Source organism: Acartia tonsa, chromosome 12, assembly GCF_053477335.1.
Source record: "Acartia tonsa isolate MP-2025a chromosome 12, ASM5347733v1, whole genome shotgun sequence".
Taxonomy (NCBI): domain Eukaryota; kingdom Metazoa; phylum Arthropoda; class Copepoda; order Calanoida; family Acartiidae; genus Acartia; species Acartia tonsa.
In genome coordinates, this window is record NC_137271.1 from 10,980,251 (window position 1) to 10,991,399 (window position 11,149).

At 30.1% G+C, this 11,149-nt stretch overlaps 1 protein-coding gene across 2 annotated transcripts in view; it reads right to left on the reverse strand.

Moving 5' to 3' along the window:
* LOC145333936 (uncharacterized) overlaps positions 1–10,748 on the reverse strand; it is a 75,689-nt gene extending 64,941 nt beyond the window's left edge. For both annotated transcript variants that reach the window (XM_080179193.1, XM_080179192.1), the window contains exons 1-3: positions 10,685–10,748; positions 10,163–10,210; positions 8,996–9,016 (exon numbers count right to left, since the gene is read on the reverse strand). In XM_080179193.1, the coding sequence (XP_080035319.1) occupies positions 8,996–9,016; positions 10,163–10,210; positions 10,685–10,708 (93 nt within the window). In that variant the 5' untranslated portion in view covers positions 10,709–10,748. The remainder of the gene's footprint in view (positions 1–8,995; positions 9,017–10,162; positions 10,211–10,684) is intronic.
* Positions 10,749–11,149: the final 401 nt, after the last annotated feature.

The following is an 11,149-nucleotide window of genomic DNA, read 5'->3' on the forward strand; positions in this document are numbered from 1 at the left end:
TTTTTTCGTTAATTTAGGCATGTTAGAATTGTCCTATCGATTTCAAATTTTGCATGGTGATTCCTGTAATAGTTAGGTACGAGTTAGAAAGCAATAATCATTACCAGAATGTCCGTACGTCCATTTTAAACATGTTGATTTTTTTTACATTTTTAACAACAAATTATCCGATTGGTCTGATTTTTAGTATACTGATTCCTGGGACAATAAAGTACAATATTATAAGCGAAGCAACTCTATAATCAAGTCCTAAAAATGTAAGTATGTCCATAATCATTATCCTGTATCAAGCAGTTTTTCAACAAATTTACTTACAATTTTGCTTTGACTCTTATATACATTATTCAGTTCTGACATTATACAAGTGTTAATGTCCGTTTGTCCTACTGTTTCAGAGCTTCGCTTTTATGGATGTTGTCATCCTTGTTTATATTAATACAATAATAGAGAAAAAATGTCATTAAAAGTTTATGATTTTGATAACATGCTAGCAATGGCCATTATCTAACACTATATAGTGAACATACATGAAATTAAAAGAACTTAATTAAAAATATTGTTTTAACAATTTTGAACAATTAAGATGTGTCTTCAGTTATCATTTGTATGGTACTAGTTGACTTTGTGATTCCTTACTTTTGTGTTACAATTAATGATTATTATTTTTAATTACATATATTTAACCATACTAAAGTTAACTAGATGTTAAGTTATGTAACTATGTTCATTTATTAAGTAGTTTTTGCCAAGATTCATACCATTAATCTCCTCTTTGACAAGCATATGAACTATATTTTGCTGTAGTCTCTGGTAAGAATAAGAATAACTTCTATTCTAATATCTTTTATTCTAATGTATGTATTACAGAGATATATTAGGAATTCTATTAAATATATTAACATAACAAGGATAAATATATTTCATAAGAAAAACTTAAAAGTGAAATTGATCCCTAGATATTATTTTATGACACACAGAATAAATAATAATAATAACAGTATTATAATACAGGTATTAAATATTCATATACAAACAATAAAATTGAATATGAATAACAATTAAGGTGATAAAACATTGAAATAATTTTTATTTGTCAAATTTTCTGTAATTAAATAATTCAGATAATAGAATGGTTCATTTTGAACTATTCTTTGGTATAAAACTGAAGTTTTGTTTAAGATTCATAAGTTTTTTAAATTTATAAATATGCTATGCATATAAAAGTATGAATAATATATTACATTGTCAGGAAAATTATATTATTACAACAATTTGTACTATGAAAGAAAAAAATGAAAAACATTCTTTGTTATCTTTCTATTTTATTTTGCCTAACCATAATCAACCATAGTATAAAACTGCTATATACTAAGAACTAAAGTAACACAAAGTTTTTTCTGTGTTTCTGTATGTTATTCTAATAATATCTTACAAACTGCTCAACTGATTATTCCATCGGTAATGTTTAGTACTTGTTTAGGCCAGGCTTTAGGATATTTGGATAAAAATCAGAGTTAATGACATAAATTAACATCAGGCTATGGGCAAAGCTACTAGCATTTATAAAGCAGTTTGAGTTTAACAAAGCCTTTGAGAAAATAAAAATTTATTTTCTCTTTTATTCATTTCTTCTGGAGATTATATAATTTTATTTCACAAACATTATAAGAAAAGGATAAAAAAATATGTTATAAAAGCCATTACAATATACATTATGCATCATAAATATTTCGGTATAGTCCCTTTGGTGGCAACTCTCCTTAAGGTGCAAATCTTTGTTATTTTCACAGTAGCTTTTCTCCTATTTCTAGCCTCTGCGGGGGGCTCTAACCCTGCGGGGCCAATTGCCTAACCCTGTGGGGCAATCACCTAACCCAACATATCCTAACCTAACCTAACCTAAGATAACCTATCAAAAGCCATTTTAAAAATACGACGAATCTCCTCTTAAGGGGCGTTGCCACAAAAGGTACTATTCCCAAATATTTTTCTATTAATGTGAAATGTTTTTCATACGCAATTTTCTAGTTATGACGTAGTTTGAGTCGTAATTGTACACAACACTTAACAACTGAAGGAGGGAATTACACAAGAATTTTCCCACTCTTTTCATTTTTACTCTTTGATATAATGTTACACAACTTTTTCCAAACTTAAAAACACATATTTCAAAAATATTTGACAGTATTCAAAACACAGAAGAATTTACCAACTAAAAATGTCGAAATAACTCTTTGATCAATAAATGTTTAAATAAATGGCTGAACACTTTGGCAGGGATCTTGAGGGATAAGACAATGAACAATGAATATCTATAATACAAAGTAGAACGATGTCTGTCCGTCTGTCTGTCCGTCTGAAGCTTAAGATCTCGGTAACCGCTGAACCGAATGGGCTCTACTCTTCAGGGAATATACCTACTGGTCCTGTGGTGGTTTTAAGATATTTTCTTGGGGGGTGGGACACCCCCAACCCCCCCAAAAACAAAAAAATCCCCCCCCCATTTTTTTTTTTTTTTTTTTTTTTTTTTTGCAGGAGATTTCCTTGGTCCTTTTACGAATTTCACCTTAATTTTTTTTTGATAACCTCTTGGGGCAAAGCCCCTAGAGGCTAGGGGCGAAGCCGCTAGTATTGAATAAAGTAACAGAATCTGTGTCTCTATGTCTGTCTATATTTACCAACTGATCTTGCTAACCGCTAAACAGATATGCTTGTCCTTTACAAAGTAGTTTAATATAGGTCATGAAAAGGTTTATAACTATTTCGGGGGAGGGTACCACCAACCTCCCTAGTAAAAAATTACCACAAATTTACTTTTTTCTTTTTAAATCTAAAATAAAAAAAAATATGGGTTGTCTAATTCAACAGGTAAATTAAATATGATAAAATCTTAAATCTATAAATGCCATACAAAATTTTTTTTGTCGTTATATAAAATTTTCAGGGGAGAAAGGAATGGAACAATGTATCTAAAATGAATAATTCTGGCTGTCTTTCATACCAACTTTTCTAATTTTGGATAATTTAAAAAACGTTGGGAACCAGCGCAAAGAATACTAACCAATAAAAATACTAGCAGACTATTTGAATAAAATTTTTTGAAAAGTTTATTTTGGTTTGTAAACAAAATATTTTTTTTTGTAGGTTAGGGAAGGATAACAATGTTAAATATTTTTCTTTCAACATTTAATTAATAAAAATCTAATAAAGATTGCAGCATCTAAATTGTTGGAATCTTTCTACATAAATGTAGTTATTAAGATATTACATTAAAACTCTAAACTTGAATTGAATGCCCATTGTCCAATCCTTATATCTATGTAATATTCCTTATCTTTGGTGCCAAACTTTTATGTCGAAAAAATCCGCAAAAGAACTTGTTTCTTTTAATTTTATAATGGGAATGGATTAAATTATCAAAAGCAACAATGCATCAAAACTACATTAAAACCTCAAAATCAGATCACATTTGTATCGTTTCGTAAAATATATTCCACACTGATATTTTTTAGGGACGATTTCTCTTGGGAGGGTCGATTTACCATTCCCACAAATAGTTATAAAACCTTCTTGGATATACAAACCCTTCCCCTTAATGGAAAACTTAAGCTAAAGACACACAAACAGACAGACACATATTCTATTACTTTTATATTAGGATATACAGCAATCAATTTTTATAGAATTTTAACAATTTTACTAATGCGATATTTGCAAAAGCGTTCACTTAACGAAAATTGTTCAGATTTAATAAAACACCACATGCTCCAACAAACACATGTGCTATTAATTCCGTATATTTTATAAAAGTAACAGGATCTGTGTCTGTCTATCTTTGAATACCGTTGAACACGGAATAGGTCATGGGTATGCTTCAAATTAGAAATTAAAATTAAGCTGTTATATGAATGGATATAAAATATACGTGGAAATTATGGTATGGGAAAATTGTCGTCAATTTAGGTTGCTGACATGGACATCAAGTATTGGTCATTTTGTGCATCCAGTAGAAGGGGAGGGAATAAGAATAAGGGGTGGGGGGGAGTGTCGTTTTTTTAGCCAACTACAAGTTTCACTAAAGTACATGATAATCTGGTATAAGATCCAAGTAATAATAAATACATTAACATTGAAACCTTAAAGGCGTAAGCTAATATGAAACAAATTTTAACAGGTAAGAGGCAGTCTGTGCTATGGTAATAAATTTAAATAAATTTTGCAGAAATGGTTGGCAACCACCATTTTCAGTGCCAGAATTGATTTATTCAATATGAAGAAATCAGGAATCTTAAGGGAGAAGGCAACGGGCGATAAATTGATTTACATCCAAATGATTATGAACAAAATTATCCCTTTTGTGAATAAAAATGTTTGGTCTTTGTTGTTGTAAAGCTTGTTGTCTACTATTTTGGAACATACCAATCACAATTGTAATAAAACTTTGGGTGCTATAGAAGTTTACTGTCCAGTGTCCAATGTCCCCTCCCTCCCTGATATAAAAGAGATTCCTTAACACTATATGTATATCGTTTATTGTGACAAAACTATATCAAATGCAACCAGGAGAATCCTAAAGTAATGGGATGGCTGTATGTATGATGATCTTGTCAACGACTGGACCGATCGAGTATTGTTTCAAAGATGGTTTTAGGCCATTGCGAGGACACAAAAAAGGTAAGGGTTAATAACCCATAATTTCTCTCTTGGGGCGAAATGTTCTTTAGCACTTTGTCTGCCCATTTTTTTTGACGTTTCTATTATTAGGTAATAGTTATTTATCGCATCGTATCATAAACAGCTTTCCGCGGATGTAAACATGTACAATTATATGATTAAAACCAGTTTTTTTAGCCCCGAGATGCCAAAGCCACGGGCTAAAGAATCTAGTTATAATCTTATGATTGTACATTTGTATATTTGTAGAAAACTGGATATATTATGATACTATACATGATTTTTCAGTATGGCTGAGAACCGGTTCTAATCCACCGGATATATTAATCGGTTTCGAAGTTGTTCTGGAATAAGTTATATATTTTTGGATGTTGTCATCCTTTTTAGTGAAAGCAAAACCTAATAGGTATATAATTTTGAAATAATTAAATTAGACTGGATTTAATTATTCCCCTGCAGGGCCCTGCTGGGTAATATTTTCACAAAGTATACTTTTACTTTAAAATTAACATTAACAATCTTATAAATTGGAGTATTTTTAAAAGCGAAGCTTTTCTATAAACAGGGTCAATCCGTACGCCCGTCCGTTTGTTACAGATAGCTCTTTTCGTTGTTTTAAACAGGTTAGAATTGTCCTATCGATTTCAAACTTTGCATGCTTATACCTATAACAATTAGGTACAACTTAGAAAGCGCAGCAACTCTATAATCATTACCAGAAAGTCCGTACGTCCATTTAAAACAAGGTTTAGTGTTATAAGCGAAGTAACTCTATGACCAAGTTCTAAAAACGGCAGTAAGTCATTAAACAGTAACTAGTCTAATGTCTCTTCTCTCCTTGTATGTATGTAATGCAGCTAAGAGTTTGTCTCCTCTTAAAAGTTAGACTAAAGGCATTCAAAAATTAAATATATAGAATCAGACCTAAAAAAACCTATCCGTAACTTTACAAAGTGTCCCAAAAATTACCCATATTATGACGTTATAACGTCATGACGTTTTCCCACTTCTCCTCTCATCTCCCTCATTTTTATGAAGTCAAAAGGCTGATTTTTGAGACACATTGTAAAGTTACAACCTATCTTAACACTAATGAAAAATTCTAATTCATATCTTTACTTTTTTCCCTAAATGAAAAGTTTTCATACATAGATGATAGAATGTCAAAATATGCAACAGAATTCGATATATCATTACTTAGAACTTACACAAGATTTTCATGTACTCTAATAAAGTGATACTCGCAGCTGTCTAAAATAATAATACCACCAATCCATCCCCTTTGTTACATCTCTCCCCTCCTACTGGATGAACAAACTGGCCAATAAATGAGGTCCATATCAGCAATCTAAATAGACCAAAAATTTTCCCCTGTCAATATATCCAAGTATTCTATATACATTGCAACAGGACAGGGAAAATTTGTCGTCAATTTAACTTGCTGATTTATTGATCAGTTCGTTCACCAAGTAGAAGGATAGGGGATGGGTTAAACGGAGTGGATTGAGAGTATCGTTATTTTAGCAAGCTGCAAGTATTACTTTAATAGAGTACATGAAATATGGTACACAACATCCAAGTAATAATATATCTACAGGATGAGTCAGAAAAAACTGAGTTTTCCGATTTTCTGATACAACCAGTAGTAATATGGAAAAAACAATTATAGGTTCTTGTTCTCTATAAAAATATGCATTAAACTTAGAAAAGGTGTTTTTGAATATCTCTGAAAACAACGGCGCTTTTTAGAGCATAAAGATTTCAAAAAGTGTGTGTGATGACTTTTTCGGCCATTATTTTGTACTTTTTAGGTAGATTTATTTATGATAAAAAATGTCTACCATTCTAAAAAGATAAACAAACATATTTTTTGATTATTAGAATTTTTATTTAACAAATTGTAAATATTTAACATCTTAAAAATACAATTTATTTAAATTAAATTATCACATTATAAATCAAACGTTTTGTTGTAATCCATTGTTAAGATTTAATACCCCATGACCGGAAAACCAGCTCATGACCGGAAATATTTCATTTTGTTACCTAAAGTCCTCTCCCCCTCCCCCTGAATTTCCTCTATATTTGGTGCAAGACTGGATTTAATCTCCAACATCTCCGCCCCCTTTTGACAAATTATACTTGTGTGTTATAATCCAACATAATAACTTCATTTAAATAGGGTGGGGTTTCTAAAAGGCATTTTTATTTTAAAAATTCAAACCTTGATAACTTTTTTATCTTAATTTTTGTCAAATAAAAAGGTTTTTTTTCTTTTTACTATAAGCTACGTTATTATAGAAGATTCTTTTAAACCACATGCATCACAATCAAGAAATATGAAAAAATTACAAATTGCAGTATTCTAAAAATGCTTGTATGAGGAGCCAAAAAGCATTTCACCTTTAAAACTCATTAAAGTACTTTTCTTAGACCTTTTTTCTAAATAAATATTGAAATTTTAAGATTTTTTTATACAAAATAGATGAGTTATTTCAATTTTTCTTGATCAACATTTTTCACACAAGGCATTTTTTGACACCATACAACTATCATAGAGGCCGCATTTTTAGAGATAATGAAAAACACCTTTTACAAGTTTGATGTGCTTTTGTACAGAGAACAAGGACATATAATTATTTTTTCTGTATTCCTTTTGGTTGTTTCTGAAAATCGAAAAACTCAGTTTTTTTCTGACTCACCCTGTATAAAATACCGATTATATAGCTTGTATATATTGCAACTGTTGGACGTAATCGTTCTTGTAATGTTTTAATACCTATCCATATCTATGTTTCATATTTTTAAATTAGAAAGATAAAAAAGGATAATTAATTCACCTATAGGGCTTCAAATCTACGCTGAAACTATTAAATGAATCGATACACACGTTTCTATATTTGCACTATGTTAAATGTATTATGCTTTTCAGTGAAGCTGTCCTACATCTAAGGAATATCCATACGTCAGTACGTCCGTACCGTGTGAGTTAGAGAACTTATAGTAAATTTAGGCATTTAAGACTGACAGAGAGGGGACAATGAGCTGTTTATTACACTAGTCCCCAAAGTTTTAAAACAACATTTTCTTATTCGTTGGCTTAACAATTTTGAGGGACTTTAGAAGATTTGGATTGATAGGTTTATTAAGTTGAGTGTTCAAACGTTTCAACCACTAAATAAAATCTTCAGAAGGGGTAATTTTATGTATCATCGATGATTTACATAAACTTGCCTTATCCCTTTAGATCCCTCCATTTTAGACTAAATTTCATTCCTAAATGAAAATCATTTTAATTTTAGCTATTTAAACTTACAATTTTGACAAAAATAGAAGAATAATTAACACAATTAGACGGGTTTTATTTAAATTCAAACAATTAAAATGAATTAAATTAAAGCTTAAGTTGTAATTCTGTTTTAATGAATTGAAAAAACAATGGGGAATTCTAAAAGCATAAAATCTAATAATGAGATATGAATAATTTTAATTCTTTATTAATGACTGAAGTGCGACCCCTCCCCCTTTTTTTCTATTTTAAAATAGGTTTCTAATACCAGCGGGGGTTTCCTAATCCTATCTTTCACTAGTTTAAAGATATTTTTTTCAGATTTTCTGTTAATTAGACTTAATAAAAGCGTTTGACAGTGTTCTTACACATACTTTTATGTCTAAGATTTGACTGTAAGTACATATTGACGCATTAATACACTTTTATAAGCACAACTACTCTATAACTTTTGTCTGTCCACACGTCACTACGTCTTTTAAAATTACTATGCATTACTTAATTACAAAGTACATTGCTCTCAGTGCATTCAATATATCATATTTATCATAGTCAGTCATGTATAAGTTATTATAATTTATATCTTACAGCCATTTTTAAAAAAAAAATCTAAAATAATTTCATTCTTATGATTGTTAATTTATTGTTCAGTTTATTGATAAGTTTGTCCTGTCCTTGGCATACTTGAGGTGAGTTTTATAAACCATAAGAAAACTATTTTATTTGAAATGCCAATGAAAAATCATTATTATTAGGATCAAATGTTTCATTTTCTGCATTTTACACCAATTTATCAATGAAAATATAAATGCGACCCTAGCCTCTAGGGTCTATATTTACATAAAAAATAGATGAAGTCCTGTCCGAGACCTCGCTAAAGCTTCCCAGAAATAGAAAGGGTTTTTAGTTTTATAGCGAGGTTTTAATGGACATTCAAAAAAATCTTTCTATTTTATACAAATAGGTTATATCTTATGAAAAGAAAAAAATATGTTTTCATGAAAATACTAATAATTAATTATATGTAATTACCTTATAGATACTACCACGCCACCTAATTAGAATTAAAAGATTGTTATTTGTCTTTATTCAATAACTAAAAATAATCTGTAAAATGGACTCAAATACCATGAAATAAATATTTATTATTAATATAACATTAATAGTTATTTATCACATAATAGACAGCTTTTCGCGGTTATTGAAATGAAAAAATAAATATATAAACCAGTTCCCTTCAACCTCTAGGGGCTGAAGATCCAATTTAACAAAACTTGTATTATTCTTATAATTCTTATCTTAATATTCGGGGAAAATTGTTTTTAATACTATGAAATACATGATTTTTCAGTATGTCTGAGAACAGTTCTAATCCTGCGGATATCAATCGGTTTCGGAGCCACGCCAGAAAAAGATTTAAATTATTCACTCAAAGTTTTCACAAATACACTTACATACAAACAAAGAAACTAAGAAAAAGAAAAAAAAAGAAATATCTCAAAGATAATGCAAAAACAAATTTGTAACTTAATTTGCTGGCCTTTGTAAACAAATTTAGCATTTTAAATGCGTTGCTTCTGTAAAATACAGTGATTAACTTGCTCAATATTAATATTTTACAGTATAGCTTCGAAACCGATTGATATCCGCTGGATTAGAACCGGTTCTCAGACATACTAAGATTATTTATATCATTGTATTACAGACAATTATCCACGATTGTTACAATAAAAATCAAAAAATGAATACCAGCGTTGTTAGACCGGGCCTTCGATCCTTCGGGATATTAAATACTTCATTTTAATTTCGGCGGAAAGCTGTCTATAATATGGTGCGATAAATAACTATTATTTATCAGCAAAGCTACTCTAGGAGTCACAGTCGGTCGTACAATACTCCATCTGTCTGTATGTCTGTCTGTAACGCTCACTGTACATTCTCTATTTCTCTCTTTTCATTTTGTAACTTTTCGTTTAGGGTTTAAAAAAGATCTCTCATTGCATCTTTAATCATGCGTTTTTGCAGTTCCTAAAATATTTTACAATTGAAGTTATATACTACATGGTTTTCTCATTGAAAATTATGTATAATTCCTTTCTTTAATTTCACTTCTGTATACACTTTTATACAAATTTTTTCAATAAAAATCTTATTTCTATATAAGAAAATTTTGCCACAAAAACAACAATCTTTTAATTTCCTGAATAAGATTTTCCAAAATACTCCGAATCCCTTACTCGTGGCTACCTAAAATTGTTTAATAAAATAGTGTTTAGAAATAGGAGAACAACTATTAAATGCAATAAATTAAATATTGGCATTCTCTGCTTTACTTGATGAAATATTGGCATACTATGCTTTACTTGACAAAATATTTGCAAACCCTGTTTTACTTGTTGTGTTTGGCACACTCTGCTTGACTTGATCCCAATAAATCAAAATCTCACTTACTATATTAAGTAGTATGTAAGTTTATATTAGTTCTTAAAACCGATTTTACATTTCATGGAAGATTTATAGCTCCGTAAATTGTTTTAAGCAATATTGTTTCTGAATAAAAGTTGTTATTTAATACTCTCAAAGACTAAGTCCCAAGATGCTAGGGGCAAAGAAATAATGCCTTATATAGAGAATACATCATCAAGTTAACCCTTTATATATTTTTGTATGGCTTTAAACAAAGTTGACCACGGATACACAAATAAACAAATGTTTTCTTACCTCTCTTGTGTATGAGATAGTCATATTGATGGTATATTAGCTTCTTTAATATTCTTCTTTGGATTTTAATAGAGATTGGATTTCTACCTGTATATATTATCATTTAAAGAAATATTGCTGCTTAACCCTGTCTCAACCCTGCGGGGCTTATATCTGAGAGGTTACCTAACTGAGCTACTATGTCAGATCCGCGACATTAACAGATAAAGTAGGGAGAATGGTTCGGCCTAAAACACGCGCAACTCAGTTAGGACTTCAAGACAAAAATAGTGCAAGCCTAAAATATCATGTGTGACGTCATAAAAATGCGTCTAAAAAGGAAGGATGAGAGGAGAAGTGGGAAAGGAAACCCCCCAAAAAGAAATGGATTTTTATGACGTCACACGTGACATTTTAGTCTTTCTCCAAAGATGGTGCATATCTTGGTTAACATAATAACACAGGTGTTTGGACAGAAAAGGGATT